The sequence below is a fragment of the Saimiri boliviensis genome, chromosome 12 (assembly GCF_048565385.1).
Source record: "Saimiri boliviensis isolate mSaiBol1 chromosome 12, mSaiBol1.pri, whole genome shotgun sequence".
Classification (NCBI taxonomy): Eukaryota; Metazoa; Chordata; class Mammalia; order Primates; family Cebidae; genus Saimiri; species Saimiri boliviensis.
Window position 1 is genome coordinate 79,295,341 of NC_133460.1, and position 26,073 is coordinate 79,321,413.

The 26,073-nt window shown below is 39.0% G+C and overlaps 1 protein-coding gene across 3 annotated transcripts in view; it reads left to right on the forward strand.

Annotated features, from left to right (window-relative positions):
• TBC1D12 (TBC1 domain family member 12) overlaps positions 1–26,073 on the forward strand; it is a 124,710-nt gene that overhangs the window by 88,236 nt on the left and 10,401 nt on the right. For 2 of the 3 annotated variants that reach the window (XM_039465331.2, XM_074382605.1), the window contains 5 exons: positions 4,741–4,821; positions 8,018–8,106; positions 10,101–10,172; positions 18,110–18,238; positions 18,494–18,603. In XM_039465331.2, coding sequence (XP_039321265.1) covers positions 4,741–4,821; positions 8,018–8,106; positions 10,101–10,172; positions 18,110–18,238; positions 18,494–18,603 — 481 coding nt within the window. The remainder of the gene's footprint in view (positions 1–4,740; positions 4,822–8,017; positions 8,107–10,100; positions 10,173–18,109; positions 18,239–18,493; positions 18,604–26,073) is intronic. The other variant, XM_039465332.2, reaches the window with a different exon arrangement.

Below are 26,073 nucleotides of genomic sequence, written 5' to 3' on the forward strand. Positions count from 1 at the left end.
CTCTGTCTCAGAAAAAAAAAAAAAAAAGGCCAGGTCCGGTGGCTCACGCCTATAATCCCAGCACATTGGGAGGCCGAGGCGGGTGGATCACGAGTTCAAGAGATAGAGACCATCCTGGTCAACATGGTGAAACCCCGTGTCTACTAAAAGTACAAAAATTAGCTGGGCATGGTGGCACGCACCTGTAGTCCCAGCTACTTGGGAGGCTGAGGTAGGAGAATTGCTTGAACCCAGGAGGTGGAGGTTGCAGTGAGCCGAGATTGCGTCATTGCACTGCAGCCTGGGTAACAGGAGCGAAATTCCATCTCAAAAAAAAAAAAAAAAAAAAAAAAGACTTAAGGACTTTAGTATAATACTAAAAATAATATATTATCACTGTTACTTCTAAAATTTTTCTTTTTATACTTATTGAAAAAAATTAAAGCAATAAGGAAATAAAAATGTCTGCTCTTCCACCTGAACTGCTATTCTTGATCCTACTGTAAATGCTGTTAGCAATTTGGTGTATATTCTTTCTGGTCTTTTTTCTGTGTACATAAAGTGTGCATCTACATATAATCAATTTTAAAGCTTTTCTTTTTCTTTAATTTTTTTCTCCCACAACTTATACCATAAGGTAATCCTGTGGCTTCTATAATCCATTTGAACATCTTCCGTGTTAGTCATACAAGTCTGCCTCATATGTATTATAGCTACATTGTATTCCACAACTGGCTATACTATAATTTATTTAATGATTTTCCTTGTGATAGCCAAATCAAAGACATATATTTTTTCCTGCCATTCTATGTTAACATATAAAAACATATTCTATATGTTAACATATAAAAACACATGTATGTTAACATCCAAGTACCGTTTTTCATCTCTCAAAAGAAATTAAAATGAATGAGAATTACCCATATGGAGATAACTGAAAATCATTCAGAAATATTTATGGTCTCAAAAAAATAATCTTGGACTGTTTATTCCAGTTCTAAGAATTTAAGGAAATAATCATGATTAGATGTAAAAGCTTTTCTACAAAAATGTTCATTACAGCAATCAGCATTATATGTAATTGGACAGAATTATAAATTATAACAAAAAGCTAAATGTTTATCTTTTGTCTGAAAAGTGATGCCAGTTTTGGATATTATGATTCTGTATGATTTTAAAATTTGATTTTCACAAGTCTCCTGTAATAAACATGTTATTTATTTATTTTGAGTTGGAGTCTTGCTCTGTCACTGAGGCTGGAGTGCAGTGGCACTCTCTCCACTCACTGCAACCCCACCTCCCAGATTCAAACAGTTTTCCCTGCCTCAGCCTCCCAAGAAGCTGAGATTACAGGCACCTGCCACCACACCCAGATAATTTTTGTTATTTTTAGTAGAGACAGGGTTTTACTATGTTGGCCAGGCTGGTCTCCACCTCTTGACCTCAGGTGATCTGCTCACCTTGGCCTCCCAAAGTGTTGGGATTGCAGGTGTGAGCCACCGTGCTCAGCCAATGTGTTATTTTAAAAGAACTTAAAAACTTTTAGAATATAATTTAAAGGAATAATTAAGTTTTTATTTAACTTAGAAAAAGTTAGATTTTGTAAGACTTAACTGTTCTCTCCAAATACAAAGATTACTTTTGCTTTCTGAATTTGGAACAGATTAAATGTTTTAAAATTATAGTTAGAACGTTCAGTTAGATTTTCTAAATCCATAATATTAAGACCTTTTGAATATATTGTAATTGTTTAAAGTCTTAAGAATCAATTTTGCAAACAGATAATGAGGTATTGATGGTTATATGAAGTTTCGTTTGCAATTTTTGTTGGTAACTTTGGCTTTAGAATCTGAGTTATCTTGATAACTTAGACATTAAAACATTGGTTAAATTGGTGTTAATGTTTTGTGATACTTTAATCAAAAGTTCTTTTTTAGCTTGAAATTTATAGTTTTGTAACATAACCAAGTCATGTGTTTTCAACACAATTTTAGATTTTCTTCACTAAACATTTGTACATTCAGGAATGGAATGTGTGTTTATTCTTTTCTTTTTCATTAGTGTGGAAAAGATAGTAAATTTTGATTGAAGTAAATCTATTTTTGTTAATCTTGTTTACTCTTGAATGGCTCTAGTAATTTGATTTATTTGTTTTAGCCATAAAAATTTATAATCACTAGAGAATAACAGCTAAGAGTAAGGGCTCTAAAGTCAGTCAAATATGGTTCAAATCTTGGTTCCACCATATATATTGGGTTTGTGACCTTGGGCATATTACTTAACATCTAGAAGTCTTAGTTTTCTTCATCTGTAAAATAGAGGTAAGGATATGAAAGGATTGTTCTAACAGTTATTTGTGGTGATATAAAACAATAGTGAAAGTGAATTTTGCTGAGATTATGTATAATATAATAATTGTCACAAAATCAGAAAGCAAAATATACACTGAAATCAAAGTATTCTCTGTTCAAGTCTGAAGTACCATCTTTAAGCCTGCTTCAAACTCTCTCTTTGCAGATTCAAAACAAAGTAAGTGTGACATGAGGACCCAAGCATCAAATTGAACTGAGATGCAGGTCTTCTTAAGCACTGTAAATCTTACTGGAAAGATGTCCTTTGATGTTTTGAAATGTATTACCACATTTTTATTATTGGATCAATTTTATGACTTCTAAAATGGATGGGTTTGTCTGGTGAGCCCCTTTTTTTAGACAGTTTTAAAATTTGGGTAGAATAATGAAGCTGACTGTCTTAGAACGAGTTTGAAATTTTTTTAAAAACTTAGTATTTTATACCTAATAAGCCCCAAATAATTATATATATAAATTTTAACGTAATATTCATCTCTTCTACCAAATCATTGATGGAGCCAGGCATAAATAATAGGAATTTTGCCTATTATCGTGGTGGCTCACTCCCATAATTCTAGCACTTTGGGAGGCCAAGGTGGGTGGATCACATGAGGCCAAGAGTTCAAGACCAGCCTGCCCAACATGGCGAAACCCTTCCTCTACTGAAAATATAAAAGATTAGCTAGGCATGGTGGCACATTCGAGTAATCCCAGCTACTCGGGAGGCTGAGACACGAGAATTGCTTGAACCAGGGAGGGGGTGTTGCAATAAGCTGAGATAACACCATTGCACTCCAGCCTGGGCAACAGAGTGAGACCCTGTCTCAAAAAAAGAAATAATAACAGGAATTTTAAGTTTCTTTCTTTTTTTTAAAAAAATTTCTTCTTTCCAAACCATTAGTAGTAATGAAAAGTAAATAGAAAAGAGAAGAGATTAGTAAGAGTCTGTTTGAAATATATCTGGTCAGGTATTTGATAATGATATGATTCTTGGCAATATAAGAATACTTGTTATGGTATAGTCATTACTTTGGAAAAATATGCAGTTGGTTGTTTAAAAGAAGCAAAAGCAGACAAAAGCAGATCTATATCTACTAATGTGGAACAACCTCTAATATAACAAAGTAAGATATAGATCACTGCATGAAATATGTTGCCACTTCATTTTTTAAAAAGGATTGTGTGTGTGTGTGTGTGTGTGTGTGTGTGGTGTGTATACTTGTGCATGCATATTTTCATTCTTGGAAGAATTAGTGAGAGCTCTGATAACCACACTTGGATCTGAGGAAAGGAAATTTATTTTTCTCTATATACTATTTTGTGCTTTGGAAATTTTTAAAAACCATGTTCGGCCGGGCATGGTGGCTCATGCCTGTAATCCAAGCACTTTGGAGGCCAAAGCGGGTGGATCACCTGAGGTTGGGAGTTCAAGACCAGTTTTACCAACATGGTGAAACCCCGTCTTTAAAAAACAAACAAACAAACAAACAAACAAAACATGTTCATGTATTACCTTTAAAGATGAATAAAATTTCAGAAAGAATTAATTGAAGCAGAAAAGTTATTTTGGACAATATATCAACTTTGGTGTTTGGGCAAGACAGATTTTTTTTCTGTTCTGTCCCTCACATGTCCTGTTTTTATGTAGTTTCAAATATCTGCAATGGTTAGTTACAAAATAAAAGACAAATAAAATTTGGAAATTGATAAAACTTTTAAAATATTTCCTGTTCTTAAGTTTTTATGAGATCCTGCATATGGAAGTACAGTGACTGACTGGACACTTAAATTAAAAAGATAGGGGTAGAGATTTTTGTATGTAGACCCTTAGACCAAGCCTGTGTGAAATATAAGTAGCTTTAAATAGCAATATCATAATGAAGAAACCAGTTTCAGGAGCAATAGAAAGCAAGATCTAGCATCTATCAAAGTGCTATGAGGTGCCAAGAACTTTGCATATATTATTTTGTTTAATCATCAGTAACCCTATGAGTAGGTGTTGCTTTTCTCTGATTTACAGATGAAGAAAGCTGAGTTCCAGGGTAGCTAAGCAACTTTCTTGAAGTCCCTCAGATAGTAAATGACAGAGCTAGAATTTGAATCTAGATCTGACTGACTCCAAAAATTATGTTTTTTTCTGCTGTTCTGCAATGATACTTCTTAGCAGAAGCATCTCTTTATGCCGCATATGTACATTACATATTGTAACGACTTGGATGATTGTTCTGCAGTAATTTTATTTGCTTTCTTTCTGGGTATATAATTAATAGTTTGGGTAGAATCAAGTACTTAGATTTGCCATTTTTTTTGATGCTTGCTACATCAGGGAGACCTGACCTGTAATAGGTAAAGAGTAAAAAATTAAAATTTGCAAATATATTTCTTTCCTATTTGTTCTTTTCCTCTCCAGAACTTTATGAAATCTTCCTCTCAAGAGCAAAAGAACGGTGGAAAAGTTTCAGTGAAACAAGTTCAGAGAATGATACAGAAGGTGTGATTTTCTTTAAAATAAGAATTTCAGGATGAAGATTCAGCTACTGAGCATGATTTTGTACCATGTATTAGAAACTGTAGTAATTGCTTTACATATATCATCTTATTTAATCTTAATAACCCTTTCAGTAAACAAGGCTAGAGAAAATAGTTGATTTACAGAAGAGTTCATGTAAGTATCATCCTAAGGCCTCTCAGCTATGTCAGCTATTTGTGGAGAACTAAAAGTACGTAAAAGGCGAAGAAGGTTTATATTGGCAGACAGGAGCTATTTCATCATTCTTTGAAAACTCATTTTTTTTTTGAAGCATTGAACTTATAAGAATTAAAATTTTAAGTATTCACTTCTGAAATATTTTTTCAAGAATAAATGGTATGGCTGGGTGCAGTGGCTCACACCTATAATCCCAACACTTTGGGAGAGCAAGGTGGGTGGATCACCTAAGGTTAGGAGTTCAAAACCACCCTGGCCAACATAGCAAAATCCCGCCTCTACTGAAAAAACAAAAATTAGCTGGGTGTGGTGACAGGTGCCTGTAATCCCAGCTACGCAGGAGGCTGAAGCAGGAGAATCGCTTGAACTTGGGAGGTGGAGGTTGCAGTGAGCTGAGATCACACAATTGCACTCCAGCCTGGATGACAGACTTCATCTCCAAAAATAAATAAATAAATAAATGGTGAAAGTTGCACTTCAGTAGAAATTAATTGAATGTAATGAAGAGTTCCAGTCAGAAGCAGTGTTCTACATGAATTACTATTTTCTTATTTTCTGGATATTTATAATTTGCATATGTCATTTAACTTTTTGATCACTGTCTTTTTAAATATTACTTCTGCCCTATTTTGCCTGTTTTCCTTCTGGACTTCAATTACATGTATGGTAGACCATTTAACACTGTTTCATAAGCCTCTTACTTTTTTATTTTTTTTTTGGTGGAGGGTAGGTATGATTTTATATAATTGAAAAAATTTTAAATTTATTAGGTAGGGATGGGGTCTGTGTTTCACAGGCTGGTCTCAAATTCCTGGCCTCAAGCAATCCTCTTGCCTTGGCCTTCCAAAGTGCTGGGATTACAGATGTGAACCATTGTGCCTGGCCAACTATCTGCTTCAGTTTCATTGATTTTTATTGATCCATAATCAAATTCAACAATCTTTTCTTCTGCTTTATCTAGTCCACTATTAAATCTATATCAGTGTAACGAGCTTTTAATTTCAGATATGCTTTGTAACTGTAGAATGTTCACTTGGTTCCTTTTTTTTTTTGAGACAGAGTTTCGCTCTTGTTGCCCAGTCTGGAGTGCAATGGCGTGATCTCGGCTCACCGCAACCTCCGCCTCCTGGGTTCAGGCAATTCTCCTGCCTCAGCCTCCTGAGTAGCTGGGATTACAGGCACACGCCACCATGCCCAACTAATTTTTAGTATTTTTAGTAGAGACGGGGTTTCACCATGTTGACCAGGATGGTCTCGATCTCTTGAACTCGTGATCCACCCGCCTCAGCCTCCCAAAGTGCTGGGATTACAGGCTTGAGCCACCGCGCCCGGCTGCACTTGGTTCCTTTTTTTTTTTTTTGAGACGGAATCTTGCTCTGTTGCCCAGGCTGGAGTGCAATGGCACGATCTCAGCTCACTGCAACCTCTGCCTCCCGGGTTCAAGTGATTCTCCTGCCTCAGCCTCCTGAGCAGCTGGGATTACAGGTGCGTGCCACCACGCCCACTAATTTTGGTATTTTTAGTAGAGACAGGGTTTCACCTTGTTAGCCAGGCTAGTCTTGAACTCCTCACCTCATGATCTGCCTGTCTTGGCCTCCCACAGTGCTGGGATTACAGGCATGAGCCATCATGCCCAACCCACTTGATTCTTTTTATACATTCTATTTCTCTGTTGAAATTCTTCATCTTCCCATCCCATGTTCTTTCCCCCATCTTTTCCTCTATTTTCCTTTTCAATTTTATTACTGTTTTTTTTTCTCTAGCTCATATCAGCCAAATATTTTAACATATTTATAACAGATAGTATTGTTGTCTGTTAATTCTAATACTGCATCATCTGCAGGTCTGCCTCTATTGGGTGTGTTTCCCCCTTTTGTCCCCTTTAAAGTGGTTATGTGTCACATTTTCTGCTTCTTTGTATATCTAAAATGTTTAAATTGTATGCCAGACATTGTATATAAATAGAATGTAGAAACCAAAGCTGAGGTTTCCCCTGCAGAGGAAGCATGCTCTTTCCTGTTAGGCAGTTTGATTAGGGAATTATCACCTGAATTCAAGAATTAATTGGTCTAGGTTGGGGCAGGGTTGCAACTTTAGGTAGATGTAGTTTATCTTGAGTTTCAAATTTCTTGGTGGGAAAAAGTGTCCTAGTTTGATTACAGGTATCTCCCTCCAATGATATGCTCTCCCAAGACCTTGTGACTTTGGGTGATTTTATTCTGCATTTCTAGTCTGGGCTTCTGCATTCAGAAAAGTCCCATAGGGAAAACCAGATAAACATTAAGGGCTCTTCCAGTCACATCAGTTTTATTAGGCCACGTGAAGCTCTTCTGCTTCCTTTTCCTCCAATAAGAGTGACTTTGTCTATGGCAAGCTCAATCCTAAATCCATACCCAGACCTAGCAAATATTCCTATGAAGAAAAATGGCCACTGTTGTCTACTCACCAAGGAAAGACTCTTACTTTTCTGGAATTTAAGTCCTATTGATCTCTCTGTATCTATAGCTCTCTGATGATTTTTTAAATGTGATATTTGTAATTTTTTTCCCTAGTTGCTACCGTGGAAATGATTGTTTGCCCCTATCTTTTGTAAAAACTGGAATTAGAGGCTGGGCATGGTGGCTCACGCCTGTAATCCAAGCACTTTGGAGGCCAAGGTGGGCAGATCACCTGAGGTCGGGAGTTCAAGACCAGCCTGACCAACATGGTGAAACCCCATTTAATAAATTAAAAAAAAAACCAAAAACTGGAATTAGATATCCTTTATCATATAACTTTCTGATAAATGTATACATATCTTCTTTGTACAAGAGACTAACAAGTTCTAACAAAAGCTGTATGACATTTCTTGTAATTTCTTGATTATTCAGCTTTTAACTTTAATTAAATAACACATTTGCTTTGTGATATTCTGCATTTATAAAATTGAACTTGTTATAGCCAAGTGATCATTTAAATTGTATTTGCTTGGTAAATGCAGGTGTATCTGTTGCTGATCGAGAGGCCAGTCTGGAATTAATTAAGTTGGACATATCCCGTACATTTCCATCTCTCTACATCTTTCAGAAGGTAAGGGTTTCTAACCAGCTTATAATTACTAAAAACCAAAAACTATCAATATCCAAGGGATCAGATTCTTTAAATGAATAGTTATTACTTTTTTTTTTTTTTAAGAGAGTCTTGCTCTGTTGCCCAGGCTGTACTGCAGTGGCACGATCTCAGCTCATGGCATCCTTCGCCACCTGGGTTCAAATGATTCTCCTGCCTCAGCCTCCTGAGCAGCTAGGACTGCAGGCGTGAGCCACCACACCCGGCTAATTATTTTTTATTTTAGTAGAGATGGGGTTTCACCATATTGGCCAGGATGGTCTCGATCTCCTGACCTCGTGATTCGCCTGCCTCGGCCTCCCAAAGTGCTGGTGCAGGCATGAGCCACCATGCCTGGCCTCACTATTACTTTTAAAAAGGCAAAACTATAGAAATTGGAGACCTTATATAGAAAGTCTAAAACTAGTTATAAAATTATAAAGGAATTTCTATTATTTTATTCCACTGACTGAAATACATTGTAGTTGGCATAGAATTTAATACATTTAATATAGTAGGTACTTGATGAATTTTATTACACTGAATTTATTTTACTTTTTACTTCGTAAGATGTATGAATTCTTAATGTTTTGGCCCAGTAAATTGTTAAAGTATAAAGAACTTTATCACAAAAGTTAAATTTTTCAGAATTATCATTGAAATAGGAAGAAATTGTTTTCTTTGTACATAGGCTATTATGAAGTTGTTAATACCTTATGAAAAGAGAAATGACTACATTATATATATACTTTATCTTTGACTCAAGTCTTTATTTTTATTTATTTATGTTTAAATTTGAGATCAGGCTTTGCTGTGTTGCCCAGGCTGTACTCGAACTCCTAGGCTCAAGCAATCATCCTGTATCAGCCTCCTGAATAGATGGGATTATGAGATTACAGGCATGTGCCACCACACCCAGCTGATTCAAGTCTTTATACATGGAATTCTTCTATCTTTAGATTGATAAAAATAAAACGAGTAAAAATTTTACCATTAAGATTAAAATTATTAACACAGTTTCGTGTAGCTTTATTTTTTTTTCTGCAGATACTGTATTATGTAAAATGAAACAGTCTGGCCGGGCATCTGGCTTATGCCTGCAATCCCAGCACTTTGGGAGGCCGAGGCAGGTGGATCACGATGTCAGGAGTTTGAGATCAGCCTGGCCAAGATGGTGAAATCCTGTCTCTACTAAAAATACAAAAATTAGCGGGATGCAGTGGCACATGCCTGTAATCCCAGCTACTTGGGAGGCTGAGGCAGGAGAACCACTTGAACCTGGGGGACCGACATTGCAGTGAGCTGAGATCACACCACTGCACTCCAACCTGGGTGACAGAGTAAGACTCTGTTTCAATAAATAAATAAAAATGAAATGAAATGAAAGAGTCTGTATTCATCATAGTCTTACTATATCAAATCTAGAAGACTTTAAAACGGTTTGCAAATTATATAGCTTGTATCCATCAAGTAAGTTTATTTGGCTTTTTTGCTATTATTAATTATTATTATTATTACTATTTTTTTTTGAGAGATTCTCACTCTGTTGTCCAGGCTGGAGTGCAGTGGCAGAATCCTGGCTCACTGCAACCACTGCCTCCTGAGTTCAAGCGATTCTTGTGCCTCAGTCACCTGAGTTGCTGGGATTACAGGCATGTGCCACCATGCCCAGCTAATTTTTGTATTTATAGTAGAGATGGGGTTTCCCCATGTTAGCCAAGCTGGTCTTAAACTCCTGGCCTCAAGTGATTCACCCATCTTGACCTCCCAAAGTTCTGGGATCACAGGCATGAGCCACTGCACCCATCCACAGTATTAAATATTTCTTAATAATAATTTGGAAAACATCTTGGCAGAGTACATTTATAATATTTTTTATTTAGGATATGCTACAATTTATTAACTAACATGTTATATGAAAATTAACTTAGAGACAATTATTTGTATAGTTTCAAATTTCACTTTTCTCTCCTAAGGGTGGCCCATATCATGATGTCTTACATAGTATTTTAGGGGCATATGCATGCTACAGACCTGATGTTGGTTATGTAAGTATTTGTTTCAATCTGTTTTTTGAATATAAGCATTTTATCTACACTCTTATCAAAATATCCTATGTTGTATTAGCTCCCAAATGTCTATATCTCTATGTCTGTTTTACTTGGGCTTATCAATTTACCCAGTGAAGAATCTTTCCATCTCTTGCCAGGAGCTCATATGTACTTGAGGCTGCCAGCTTTCTGGGGGAGCTGCTGGAGATTGCACCCTGCAATTTATAAATTTTTATTTCATGCCCTGATGTCAGTGTGGTGCCTTATCCCCCTCTTCCTAACCCTCTTTTCCTGACTGTGCCTCTAGAGAATAAACCTCCTGTGTTCTTCCAGGTTAAGGAAGGATGGGCACCTGTCCCTAAAGGATAGGGGAGGGGAATTGCTCCTTATATACTCAATTCATAGATAACTGACAGCTTCAGTGTCTGAGCTTTCAGAGTTCCTGATTATTGGCTTCCTCCTCTATAGATACTTTAGTTTTAACCTTCTATGCTTATTTAATTTACAACTTCTAAAATACTATTAACTTATCTACTATTTATATAACTTTTCATTCTTGTAGTCCTCAGGGGTTAATACTTACTTTTCTGTACTGTATTATTAGTGGGATTTTGCAAGGAAACAAAGAAAGATGTGATGTTCAATTGCCATTTTTAACTAGAAGTTATAAAACTTTCATCTTCTCACTTTGCCTTAAAATATAATTTTAGACCTCTCTATAGGGTGGCTGTCTGGTACAAGTTACTTTGTTCTGTTGCATGTTCATTTCTATGTTTGTTTACTCAACAAATATTTACTGTGTGCTTATGACTATATGTCAGGCATTGTTCTAGGCACTTGAGATACCTCAATGGACAAAATGATTTCTCCCTTTACAGTTCAGAAGAAAGAAACAGACAATAAACAACAAATGAATAAGCAAATCATGTTATATTAAAAGATATGTGCTGGCCAGGCGCAGTGGCTCACGCCTGTAATCCCAGCACTTTGGGAGGCTGAGATGGGTGGATCACGAGGTCAGGAGATCGAGACCATCCTGGCTAACACAGTGAAACCCTGTCTCTACTAAAAATACCAAAAAAAAAATTAGCCAGGCATGGTGGCACGCACCTGTAGTCCTAGCTACTCAGGAGGCTGAGGCAGGAAAATCGCTTGAACCCGGGAGGCGGAAGTTGTGGTGAGCTGAGATCAAGCCACTGCACTCCAGCCTGGGCAACAGAGCCAGACTCTGTCTCAAAAAAAAAAAAAAGGATGAGTGCTGTGGAAAAGCATGGGATGATAAAGGGGGAAAATGCCAGGTTTGAGGAGGGGCAGGTTGTAGTATTTGAAAAGACTGTCAGATAGTTCTTAAGGAGAAAGTTAGATTTGAGCAGTCTTTAAATTCTGTTACTCAGGTATTCTGTGAATGAATTGTAACACCTTGTATCCCGTTCACATGTTTAAGTTGAATTTTAAAAATTTTCATCCTAAGTTTATGTTGACACCTTATAGTTCTTTAAAAATGTCTCTAGGCTGGGCATGGTGGCTCAACCTGTAATCTCAGCACTTTGGGAGGTTGAGGCAGGAGGATCACTTAAGCCCAGGACTTCTAGGGTGCAGTGACATAGGATTGGGCCACCGCATTCCAGCCTGCTCAACACAGCAAGACCCTATCTCAAAAAAACAAACAAAAGTCTGTAGTGGGATTGAAATACTGTAATGAATTTACATATATCATAGTCCATTTAAAGAAAAATATATTGGCCAAGCGCAGTGACAGACGTCTATAAATCCTAGCACTTTGGGAGGCCAAGGCGGGTGGATCATGAGGTCAAGAGATGGAGACCATTCTGGCCAACATGGTCTACTAAAAATACGAAAATAAGCTGGGCTTGGTGGCAACACACCTGTAGTCCCAGCTACTGCTGTAGTCAGGCTGGGACTACAGGCGTGCACCACCTAGCACTTTGGGAGGCCAAGGCAGGTGGATAACTTGAGGCCAGGAGTTCGAGACCAGCCTGGCCAACATGCAAAATCCTGTCTTTACTAAAAATATGAAAATTAGCTGGGCATGAAGGTGTGTGCCTGTAATCCTAGCTTCTCTGGAGGCTCAGAGATGAGAATTGCTTGAACCATGTCTGGTTCAAGCAGAGGTTGCAATGAGCTGAGATTGTGCCACTGCACTCCAGCCTGAGTGAGACTCTGTCTCAAAACAAACAAACAAACAAACAAACTCACTCACTCCTCACTTAAAGGCACTTGTTCAACCTGGTATACTGAGAAAAAATGGGGGAAATTAAAATACTGTTATTACAGTTATGATAATGATTTTTTTAGAATATGTATTAAACTTTTTTTTTTTTTTTTACTCTGGCTGTAGACATTGGGTCATTGTATATTTGCTGCTGAAATGAACTCTATTAGTTTACTGAATTTATATAAAATGACCATCATATAACTGGTAGTGTCAAGGCTCACTGACAAACCAGTCAGTCAAATCACACTTACTTCGTAAGTTAAAAATAGTATAGACTATCCCTGGTCGTCTAGTGGTTAGGATTCGGCAAGAAAAAAAAAGAAAGAAAGAAAAGAAAAAAAAATAGTATAGACTATATTGGAATACCTATTTCATGTCATGATTTGACAAAATAGGTTTTTAACTATGTTAATGAAGAACATGCTGAATCTATAAATAATTCGTATGAAAGTTTTATCTGTGGATTTTATTCTTGAAAAAATTTGGTAATTTTGGTTCACATTTCTGGGTAGAGCAATTATGGATGAGTCTTGAGTGTTACCTGTCTGTAGGTCCACAGATGCAAGCTTTCTCTTTTTAAGCAAGGAGGTAGCTATTATTTTGCCTGGCACTTATAGTGAACTGGGCCTGCATTATGATGGGGAGTTAAGGTGGCTCTTACCATAAAGGTAGAAGTGAGAAGACAAACAAGTTTCCCAGTGTCTCAGGTGGAGTAAAGAACTGTGGATATTACACTAAAGAACATCGTAAGGTTTGTATACTCCCCCAGCCGTGTGTGTGTGTGTGTGTGTGTGTGTGTGTGTGTGTATTTGTGTGTGTGTAAACAGCCTGTGTGTGTGTGTGTGTGTGTGTGTGTGTAAACAGAGAGCCTTATTGTGTTGCCCAGGCTGGTCCTGAATCTTTGGGCTCAAGCAATTACTAAGATTACAGGCATGAACCACCACACCTGACCCATTTATTTTTTGTTATAAGTCTCTGTTTCTCCATATTTATTATCAGTAAGATACCAAAAATAAGTAGTCTGTGTGTATGTTTGCAAGAACAATAAAGGATGGGGAATTTAAGTAGATGATCTTCTCCCATATCCTAGCCAGGCATAGAGGAAGAGAGAAATTTCAAATGACAGAAAGTGGGTAGGTTACATAGTTGCTTCAGCTTGGTAAAGTATTATTTCTTAAGCTGATCTCAGTTCACAGCTCACTGCAACCTCTGTCTTCCAGGTTTAAGTGATTCTCCTCTCTCAGACTCCTGAGTAGCTGGGATTACAGGTGCCCGCCTAGCTGGGATTACAGGCACCTGCCACCATGCCTGACTAATTGTTTTGTATTTTTAATAGAGACAGGGTTTCACCGCATTGGCCAGGCTGGTCTCGAACACCTGACCTCAGGTGATCTGCCTGGCACCTATATAGATAAGTATCTTTTTGTTGTTTGTGTGGAGGTTTTTTGGTTTCTCACATTTTTATTTTGAACAACTTCAAATTGATAGCAGAGTTACAGCAGTTTTCTCTTGGTTCAGAATCCAGTCAGGGTCATGTGTGATGTTTGGTTGTTCAATCTTTTCAGTCTCCTTTAAAATAGAAATTCCTCAGCCTTTTGTATCTGTGGTAACAATGTCGCTTTTCAGAAATTAAGGCTAGTTGTTTGGAGAATGACCTTCAATTTGAATTTGATTATTTTTTCATGATTAGATTTGGGTTAGACAGTTTTGTTGGCAATACTACATAATGTCTTTTTCAGTGCATCACACCATGAGTCAATAAATAATGCAGAATATTCAGAAGACTTGGACTTTGAAGAAATTATAGAAATAACTGTTTTTCTTATTTTCTTTTCACATATACACAGGAGTGATATATGATAAATCTGAATGAGCTATAAATGGCTTTAAAAATATGCAGAAAATAAATATTCTGGGCTGGGTGTGGTGGGTCATGCCTGTAATCCCAGCACTTTGGGAGGCCGAGGTGGGCGGATCACCTGAGGTCAAGAATTCGAGACCAGCCTGCCCAACGTCTCTACTAAAAATAAAAAATAAAAAAAATTAGCTAGATGCGGTGGCAGGTGCCTGTAATCCAGCTATTCAGGAGACTGAGGCAGGAGAATCATTTGAACCTGGGAAGCAGAGGTTGCAGTGAGCAGAGATTGTGCCATTGTACTCCAGCGTGGACGACAAAGGTTTAACTTTGTCTCCAAAAAAAAAAAAAAAAAAATAGGCTGAGTATGGGTGCTCACTTCAGTAATCTCAACAATTCGGGAGGCAGAGGTGGGTGGAGTGAGGTCAGGAGTTTGAGACCAGCCTGGCTAACGCGGTGAAACCCCATTGCTACTAAAAATACAACAATTAGCTGGGCATGGTGGCAGGCACCTGTAATCCCAGGTACTCAGAAGGTTGAGGCAGAAGAATCACTTAAACCTGGGAGGGGGAATTTCGAGTCAGCCAAGATAATGCCACTGCACTCCAGCCTGGACGACAAGAGCTAAACTCTGTCCCCAGAAAAATAAATAAATTAAATAAATATTCCAGCCAGGGATAGTGGCTCACGCTTGTAATCCCAGCACTTTGAGAGGCTGAGGCAGGAGAATCACAAGGTCAGGAGTTTGAGACCAGCCTGGCCCATATGGTGAAACCCTGTCTTTACTAAAAATACAAAAATTAGCTGTGTGTGGTGGCGGTCACCTGTAGTCCTGGCCACTCGGGAGGCTGAGGCAGGAGAATCGCTTGAACCTGGTAAGCGGAGGTTGCAGTGAGCTGAGATCACGCCATCACACTCCAACCTGGGTGACAGAGTGAGACTCTGTTTCAAAATAAATAAATAAATAGATAAGTATTCCAAGTGATAAAGGATTATGTTATTGCTTAATTGTCAGCATTTTTCTTTTTTAGAGGTATGTAAAATGAAATTATAATAACATCTTAGATTATAAAATTAAAAATTACATCTTAGATTATAAAATTAAAACTACATTAAAATGTAGTTTTAATTCCTTCTGTTTACTTTGCTACCATTCTATTACCGATGGCTAATATTTTGCCCCTTGTATTAATTCAGCAAATATCATAGTACTAAGAATATAACTATGAACAAACTAATATGGTGTGGTCTCTGTACTAGTTTCCTATGAATACTGTAACAAATTACCACGAAATTAGTGGCTTTAAACAACACCAATTAGGCCAGGTGCAGTGGCTCATGCCTGTAATCTCAGCACTTTGGGAGGCTGAGGTGGGAAGATTACTTGAGGTCAGGAGACCAGCCTGGGCAACATAGGAAGACTCTGTCTCTACAAAAATAATTTAAACACACACAACAACACAAAGTTACTGTTTGACAGTTCTGGAGGTCAGAAGTCTGAAATAGACTTCACTGGGTTTAAGCCAAAGTATTGGCAGGGTTGTGCTTCCGTTGGAAGCTCTAGGGGAAAATCCATTTCCTTGTTTTTTCCACCTTCTAGAGGCTGCCTATATTCCTAGGCCTATAGCTCCATCTTCAAAGCCAACAGTATATCATCTTCACATCTCTCTCTGATTAACCTGACTTCTTTTTTCACTTATGAGGAACCTTATGATGGTTACTTCGGGTTCACCCAGGTAATTCAGGATAAGCTCCCCATCTCAAGATCCTTGACTTAATTACATCTGCAAAGTCCCTTTTGTCATGTGCAGCAACATTTTCACAACTTCTGGTAATAAATAATGATTTGGACATCTTTGGAGGGCAATTATCATGCCTAATTCAGTCTCTGTCTTCATGGATCTTCAGTTCTAGAAAATCAAATAGGCAATTACTGTAGAATCTGCAAAAAGTACTCAGAAGAAGACAGAGAAATAAGATGTAAACAAAGAAATAATTGGATTGCAGAAGCTAAGGGAATGCTGTTAAGAGAGACAGTGCCCACTGGGTTTTACAATCAGTATCCTTGGTCATGCTGGCAAGAGAAATCTCAAAATAGTGTAGTAATGGAGTGGGAATATATACTGAAGTATGCTAAAGAGTGAAAAGGGAGCTGAGAAAGTAGAGATAGTGATTGTAGGCATTCCTTTCAAAACACTTGGCTGGGAACAAGAGACAGTTATTATTGCAGTTATTCTTAGTGGTCTCATTGTGTAAGTCTATTTTATAAATCTCTTCCACGAGTAAGTGTTTGATAACTTTTTTTTTTTTTTTTTTTTTTTTTGAGTTGGAGTCTCGCTCTGTTGCCCAGGCTGGAGTGCAGTGGCACAATCTCGGCTCACTGCAACCCCCACCTCCCAGGTTCTTGAAATTCTCCTGCCTCAGCCTCCCAAGTAGCTGGGACTGCAGGCACACACCACCACAACCAGCTAATTTTTTGTATTTTAGTAGAGATGGGGTTTCACCGTGTTGCCCAGGCTGGTCTGAAACTCCTGAGCTCAGGCAATCCACCCGCCTCCACCTCCAAAGTGCTAGGATTACAGGCGTGAGCCACTGCGCCTGGCCCCAACTTTTTTTTTTTTTTTTTAATTAAAATGTATGGGCTGGGCGGGCATGGTAGTACATACCCATAGTCTTAGCTACTTGGGAGGCTGAGGCTGAAGGATAGCTTGAACCGGGAGGCAAAGGTTGCAATGAGATGATACCATGTCACTGCATTGCAGCCTAGGCAACTAAGTTAAGACCCTGCTTCAAAAAAAAAAAAAGAAGTATAGGATAGCTGCCAATGACTCGCAAGCAAACATCTGTACAGCTTAGCCTTTTACCCAAGGTCTTTCACAGTATAAATACATCCTACCTTTTCTAAATGACTTTCCTTACTCCAACTGAGCTGCTCCTATTGTTCCCATTTTTGTGTCTTGGCTCATGCATCTTTTCCATTTTAGGTTTTCTCCTATTTCTGTCTCCTGCTTTTCCAGGACTCCAGGCTCATTATCTCAACCCCACAACATCTCCTTTCTTCGTATTTCAGCAGTGCTTTTCATACATCTCTTTTATTCTTTTTTTTTTTTTTTTTTTTTTCCGAGATGGAGTTTTCATTCTTGTTACCCAGGCTGGAGAGCAATGGCGCGATCTCGGCTCACCGCAACCTCCACCTCCTGGGTTCAGGCAATTCTTCTGCCTCAGCCTCTCGAGTAGCTGGGATTACAGGCACGCACCACCATGCCCAGTTAATTTTTTGTATTTTTAGTAGAGACGGGGTTTCACCATGTTGACCAGGATGGTCTTGATCTCTTGACCTCGTGATCTACCCGCCTCGGCCTCCCAAAGTGCTGGGATTACAGGCTTGAGCCACCGCGCCCGGCCTATGTCTTTTATTCTTAGTTCTTCATTTTTTACTTAGACAGATGTGTTATAGCAATGAAAATAATCACCTGGTTTTTATTAAATTTTGTGATTCTGTACTCTATTTTGAAATAATTCAGACGGAGGGGAAATGAAAACTAGGTAACACACTGAGATAGCCTTTTGTAGCAGTAAAGGCTGATACTTTTTTCTTTTTTTCAAAAATTCTCCCTAATTTTTAAAAAACACACCATGTGAACAAGAAATTAGAGAGAGAAAACTAGGGAGATTTCATAATTATTAGGGGTTCTCTGTATTTACCTTTGCTGGCAAGGAAAACAGAAATCTTGGTTAATTCTACTTTGAAACGTCACTTTGTAATTTTTCAGGAGTACAATAAAATAAACTATAGATTTATTATTGTAGGTCAATTTTAACTAATTTCTTCTTTCTTTGAAGGTCCAAGGGATGTCCTTCATTGCAGCAGTACTCATTCTCAATTTGGAAGAGGCAGATGCCTTTATTGCATTTGCAAATCTCCTGAATAAGCCATGCCAGTTGGCCTTCTTTCGTGTGGATCACAGCATGGTATGAATAGATCATGTTTTCCTTTGTTTCTGTAGTTTGAATGCCCTCTTAGAATGAAAAACAATAATTAAAAGACCAAGATAATCTGATCTAATATAAACTTAACATATTATAGTTTATGTGAATGCTTGCTGAGAAGACTCTGAAAGAGATGAGATTCTTAATGAGCAAGAGTTCCTGTTAATGTTTAAGCATTTAATTTCTCTATTTCTAGACTATATACTTTCATAATTTTATTGATTTTTTAATCTTTAGATGTTGAAATATTTTGCTACATTTGAAGTATTCTTTGAAGAAAATCTCTCCAAATTATTTCTTCACTTCAAATCTTACAGTCTTACACCAGATATATACTTGATAGACTGGTAAGTCATAGCATACATACATACATATAATAATGAAAAGAAAAAAAGTATAACTTTTTGTGTGTTTTAGGAACTAGAGTAAATCTCATGTGCAGGATTTTACATATAAAGGGCCTTCTTTTACAAATTGAGAAACTTTCAAATTTTTGTGGGGACTCATTTGATTAAGAGCAAGGACTCGGCTGGGCACAGTGGCTCACACCTATAATTCCAGCACTTTGAAAGGCCATGGTGGACAGATAACCTGAGATCAGGAGTTCAAGACCAGCCTGGCCAACATGATGAAACCCTGTCTCTACTAAATATGCAAAAACTTAGCTGGGTATAGTGGCACTAGGCTGAGGCAGGAGAATTGCTTGAACCTGAGAGGCAGAGTTTGCAATGAACCAAGATCACGCCACTGCACTGCAGCCTGGGCAACAGAGCGAGACCCTGTCTCAAAAAAAGGAAAAGGAGCATGGACTCTGGGTTGAAATCGGAATCTCTCAGTTTGTATTTTAGTTTTTTTTTGTTTTTTTTTTTTGTCTATAACAGGCGTCCCCAAACTACGGCCCACGCGGCCCCCTGAGGCCATTTATCCAGCCCCCCGCTGCACTTCAGGAAGGGGCACCTCTTTCATTGGTGGTCAGTGAGAGGAGCACAGTATGTGGCGGCCCTCCAATGGTTTGAGGGACTGTGAACTGGCCCCCTGTGTAAAAAGTTTGGGGACGCCTGGTCTATAAAATGGGAATAATATTATCTCTCTTGAGTTGTAGCGAGGTTGTTTTAAATGGATTATCTCATTCAATGCCTAGCACATACTAAGCTCTCATAGTCAGTTGCTATTTATGTTATTATTAACACACAAGGGCTTATGATAGTTATAATAGTGTTTCTTTACTAAGGGCTTTGTATTGTTTCTTTTTATTTCAAAGTTTTTTTTTTTTTTTGAGACGGAGTTTCGCTCTTGTTACCCATGCTGGAGTGCAATGGCGCGATCTCGGCTCACCGCAACCTCCACCTCCTGGGCTCAGGCAATTCTCCTGCCTCAGCCTCCTGAGTAGCTGGGATTACAGGCATGCGCCACCACGCCCAGCTAGTTTTTTTTTTTGTATTTTTAGTAGAGACGGGGTTTCACCATGTTGGCCAGGATGGTCTCGATCTCTGGACCTCGTGATCCACCCACCTCGGCCTCCCAAAGTGCTGGGATTACAGGCTTGAGCCACCGCGCCCGGCCTTATTTCAAAGTTTTATCCAGCGTTTTTCCCCCCAAGATGATACCAATTTGAATTTTTAAATTTGATCTGCCTTCTTATATATTTTCTGAAAAATTTTTAAAATGTAATAAATGTAAATACAGTATATTTTCTCCAAGTTACACATGTGAATAGCTCAGATTTTTATTGTTTGAACACACAATTTTATTTCCTAGACTTTCTCTAGCTTAAAAAAAAAGGCCAGGTGCAGTCGCTGATGCCTGTAGTCCCAGCACTTTGGGAGGCCGAGGCAGGAGGATTGCCTGAGGCCAGGAGTTTGAGACTAGCCTGGTCACCCTATCAAGACCCCAACTCTACAAAAAATAAAAAATAAAAAAATTAGCCAGACATAGCTGTGCATGCCTGTAGTCCCAGCTACTCAGGAGGCTGATGTGGGAGGACTGCTTGAGTCCAGGAGTTTAAGGTTACAGTGAGCTATGATTGCACCACTGTACTCCAGCCTGCATGACAGAACGAGATTCTGCCTTTAAAAAAAAAAAAAGTATGTGTGTTGCCAAATCGTGTATACTGCAGACAGGATCACCATTTTATTGCTTGTGTTTAAAGTTCAAAGTTTTTAGACTTTTCATTTGTCATATTAAGACTAATGAGGCCGGGCGCGGTGGCTCAAGCCTGTAATCCCAGCACTTTGGGAGGCCGAGGTGGGTGGATCACGAGGTCCAGAGATCGAGACCATCCTGGCCAACATGGTGAAACCCCGTCTCTACTAAAAATACAAAAAATTAGCTGGGCGTGGTGGCACGTGCCTGTAATCCCAGCTACTCAGGAGGCTGAGGCAGGAGAATTGCCTGAACCCAGGAGGCGGAGGTTGCGGTGAGCCGAGATCGCGCCATTGCACTCCAGCCTGGGTAACAAGAGCGGAACTCCGTCTCAAAAAAAAAAAAAAAAAAAGACTAATGATATTAATTGTGTTCCTGATGGGCATACAACTCTCCTCCAAGTTGTCATTCAGGCACCAATGCTCCTTCCATTTTGTGCTTCCACCATCTTTAACAAGCCATTTCCAGGGTTTTTGAAGAAGGAGACAGAACAAGGAGACTCACAAGGGGAGATTTTGGGGAGCTAAGCCTAGAAGTATCATGCATCTCCTCGTCTCACATTCCACTGACCAGGACTCAGTCATGTGGCCACAACTAACTGCAAGTGAAGATGCAAAATGTGGTTTAGCTGTTTGCCCAGAAAGAAAAAGAAATGATTTGGTAAACAGCCAGTTTCTACCGCACATACTTTTTTTCTGTTTAGTCATAATAACTGCATAAGATATGTACTGTAATTTATACCGCTTACTGATGGGGAATCTGAAATTTTGTCTTTCATTTTTTTCATTAAAAAATTTTTTTTTGATTTTTTGAGACAGAGTGTCGTTCTGTTGCCCAGGTTGGAGTGCAGTGGCACAATCACAGGTCCTCCCACTGGAACTCCTGGGCTCAAGCATTCCTCCTACCTCAGCCTCCTAAGTAGTTGGGATTACAAGTGTGCATCACTATGCCTGGAAATTTTGTTAGGCTGAGTACCGTACCTAATATTTCACAATTAATAAATGGCAAAATAGAAACTAAAACCTCAGCAGTCCAATTCCAGAAACCATATTCTTTATAAAGTTAACTATAACATGACTGATATTCATTTTACTGAAAAAGAATATTTAGGGTTTTTTTTTTAGTTGTAAAAGGGTTTGGATTTTTAGAACTGGAAATAATCCAAATTCATCATGTTAGAGCTGAAGAAATTGAGATGTAGAAGTAGAATGTCGCACCGGGCGCGGTGGCTCAAGCCTGTAATCCCAGCACTTTGGGAGGCCGAGGCGGGTGGATCACGAGGTCAAGAGATCGAGACCATCCTGGTCAACATGGTGAAACCCCGTCTCTACTAAAAATACAAAAAATTAGCTGGGCATGGTGGTGCGTGCCTGTAATCCCAGCTACTCCGGAGGCTGAGGCAGGAGAATTGCCTGAACCCAGGAGGCAGAGGTTGCGGTGAGCCGAGATCGCGCCATTGCACCCCAGCCTGGGTAACAAGAGTGAAACTCCGTCTCAAAAAAAAAAAAGTAGAATGTCATAGTCAGAGTCAATTTATTGCCATTCAAGTATTATACAATATAAAGAAATATTTTTAAAAGAAAGTATAACAGCTGGTCATGGTGGCTCATGCCTGTAATCCCAGCATTTTGGGAAGCCAAAGTGGGTGGACAACTGAGGTCAGGAGTTACAGACCAGCCTGGCCAACATGGTGAATCCCCATCTGTACTAAAAATACAAAAATTAGTTGGATGTGGTGGTCTGTGCCTGTAGTCCCAGCTACTCAGGAGGCTGAGGCATGAGAATCGCTTGAACTCAGGTGGCCGAGGTTTCAGTCAGCTGTGATCAGGCCACTGCACTCTATCCTGGGCTACAGTGCAAGACTCTGTCTCAGAAAGAAAAACATAAAAAGAAAATATAATCGTGACAACCTAACAATGTATATTACCTTTTCTAAAAGTTAATTTAACTTCTTAAACTGTGTGATTTAGTGGAATTAAAATAAGATTTCTTTTTCTTATTTTCATTCTTTTGGATTTTCTTTTTCGTTGACATATAATAATTGCATATATCCATGGGGTACATAGTGATGTTTCTATGCATACAATGTATAGTGATGAGATCAGGGTAATTAGCATATCCATCTCAAACATTTATCATTTCTTTGTGTTGAGAACATTCAGTATAGTTGTCCTATTTGAAACCATGTATTATTGCTAACTATAGTTATCCTATAGTACTATAGAACACTAGAACTTACTCCACGTATCTGGCAGTAATTTTGTATATTTTAACAAATTTCAGCCTATCTCTTCCTTTTCTCTGCCCTTCCCAGTGTCTAGTATCCTCTGTTCTACTTTTTACTTTTATGAGATTAGCTGACCGGTATCATGACTCATTCTCATAATCCTAGCGCTTTGGGAGGCTGCAGCAGGCTGACTGCATGAGCTCAGGAGTTCAAAACCAGCCTAGGCAAGATGGTGAAACCCCATCTCTACAAAATATATAAAAATTAGCTGTATAGTGCATGGTGGCATGTGCCTGTAGTCCCAGCTACTTGGGAGGCTGAAGTGGGAGGATGACTTGAGCCTAGGAGCCTCAAGTGAGCTGAGATTCTACCACTACATTCGAGCCTGAGTGACAGAGCCAGATCCTGTCTCCAAAAAACAAAAGGAAGAAAAGAGCAATCAGCATTTCTTAGCTTCTACATGTGAATGAGAACATGCAGTATTTCACTTAACATAATGTCCTCTGGTTCTATCCATGTTGCCACAAATGATGGGATTTCATTCTTTTTTTGTGGCTTAGTAGTATTCCATTGTGTGTATGTACCACATTTTCTTCATCCATTCATCTGTTGTTGGATACCCAGGTCGATTCCATATCTTGGCTATTGTGAATAGTGCTGCAATAAACATGGTAGTGCAGACCTATCTTCAACATATTGATTTCAATTCCTTTGCGTATATACTCAGTAGTGGCATTGCTAGATCATATGGTTGTTCTATTTGTAGTTTTTTGAGGACCCTCCATACTGTTCTCCATAGTGGCTGTACTTTACATTCACAACAGTGTATAAGAGTTGCCTTTTCTCTGCATCCTTGCCAGCATTTGTTATTTTTTGTCTTTTTGATAATAGCTATCTTAAATGGGGTAAGATGATACTTCATTATGTTTTTGATTTACATTTCCTTGATGCTTAATTATGTTGAGCATTTTAAAATATATTTCTTGGTCATTTCTATATCTTCTTTTAAGAAATTTCTGTTCAGATCATTTGCCCATTTTTTAGTTGGATTTTTTTTTTTTGAGACAGAGTCTGGCTCTTTTGCCCAGGCTGGAGTACAGTGGCACGATCTTGGCTCATTGCCACCTCCACCTCCAGGGTTCAAGTGATTCTCGTTCTTCAGCAACCCAAGTAGCTGGCACTACAGGTGTGCACCACCCCACCTGGCTAATTTTTGTATTTTTAGTAGAGATGAGGTTTCATCATGTTGGCTAGGCTAGTCTGGAACTCCTGACCTCTAGTGATCCACCCACCTCAGCTTCACAAAGGGCTGGGATTACAGGCATGAGCCAGTTTTTTTTTTTTTTTTTTTTTTTTGCTATTGAGATATTTAAGTTCCTCATATATTTTGGCTATTAAATTCCTGTCGGATGAATAGTTTGCAGATATATTCTCCCATTCTTTTTTTTTTAAACTCTGATTGTTTTCTTTTTATTTTATTATTATTTTTTGAGATGAAGTCTTACTCTTGCCAGGCTGGAATGCAGTGGCATGGATCTTAGCTCACTGTAACCTCCGACTCTCTGGTTCAAGTGATTCTCCTGCCTCAGCCTCCCAAGTAGCTGGAATTACAGGCATGTGCAACCATGCCCAGCTAATTTTGGTATTTATAGTAGAGACAATGTTTCACATGTTGGCCAGGATGTTCTCGATCTTCTGATTGATTTCATGATCCACCCATCTTGGCCTCCCAAAGTGCTGGGATTACAGGTGTGAGCCACCACGCCTGGCCCTGATTGTTTTCTTTAGTATGCAGAAGCTTTTTAGTTTGATATAATCCCATTTGTTTATTTTTGGTTTTGGTGCCTATACTTCTGAGATCTTACTAATAAAATTTTTTTCAAAGACTAATGTCTTGAAGCATTTTTCCTGTGTTTTCTTCAAGTAGTTTTATAGTTTTGTGTCTTACATTTGATCAATCTTGAGTTGACTTGTATAGGATGAGAAGTGGGGGTCTAGTATTGTTTCATTTGATTTTCATATGGATATCCAGTTTTTCCAGCACCATTTATTGAAGAGACTGTCCTTTCCTGAGTTAGTGTTCTTGGTACCTTTGTCAAAAGTCAGTTGGCTATAGATGTGTGGATTAATTTTTGGGTTCTCTATTCTGTGCCATTATTCTATGTATCTGTTTTTATGCCAGTACCATTCTGTTGGGTTTACTATGATTTTGTAGTTTATTTTGAAGTCTGGTAGTCTAATGCCTCCAGCTTGTTTTTGTTTTGTTTTGTTTTGCTTTGTTTTGTTTTGAGATGGAGTCTCACTCTGTCACCCAGACTGGAGTACAGTGGCTCGATCTCAGCTCACTGCCGCCTCTGTCTCCTGGGTTCAGTGATTCTCTGGTCTCAGCCTCCCAAGTAGCTACGACTACAGGCTTGTGCCACCATGCCTGGCTAATTTTTAGTAGAGACAGGGTTTCACTGTGTTAGCCAGGATGGTCTTGATCTTGTGACCTCGTGATCTGCCTGCCTGGCCTCCAAAAGTGCTAGGATTATAGGCGTGAGCCACTGCACCTGGCCTGTCTTGTTTTTTTCCCTCAAGATTCCTTTTTGTGAGGCCGGGCGCAGTGGCTCAAGCCTGTAATCCCAGCACTTTGGGAGGCCGAGGCGGGTGGATCACAAGGTCAAGAGATCGAGACCAACCTTGGTCAACAAGGTGAAACCCTGTCTCTACTAAAAATATAAAAAATTAGCTGGGCATGGTGGTGCGTGCCTGTAATCCCAGCTACTCAGGAGGCTGAGGCAGGAGAATTGCCTGAACCCAGGAGGCGGAGGTTGCGGTGAGCCAAGATCGTGCCATTGCACTCCAGCCTGGGTAACAAGAGCGAAACTCCGTCTCAAAAAAAAAAAAAAAAAAAAAAAAAGATTCCTTTTTGTGTGTGTGTGTGTGAGAGAGATGGGAGTCTCGCTCTTTCACCCAGGCTGGAGTGCAGTGGCACAATTAAGTTTGAAATTTTAATAATTCACAACCAGTGGGTGTTACGTAAATTTAAGCTTTGTTATCTAAGGTCTTTTGAGTTTTGGGGCATTTTTTGTTTTGTTTTTTTTTTGTTTTCTGAGACGGAGTCTCACACTGTCGCCCGGGCTAGAGTGCAGTGGCACGATCTTGGCTCACTGCAACCTCCGCCTCCTGGGTTCAAATAATTCTCCGGCCTCAGCCTCCCAAATAGTTGGGACTACTGGTAACCACCACCACAGCCAGCTAGTTTTTTTGTGTGTGTATCTTTAGTAGAGACAGGGTTTTACTGTTTTGGCCAGGATGGTCTCAAATGCCTGACCTCATGATCCGCCTGCCTCAGCTTCCCAAAGTGCTGGGATTTCAGACCTGAGCCATCTCACCCAGCCCTTTTTGAGGTTTTATATAAATTTTATGATGATTTATTTCTGTGAAGAATGTCATTGGCATTTTA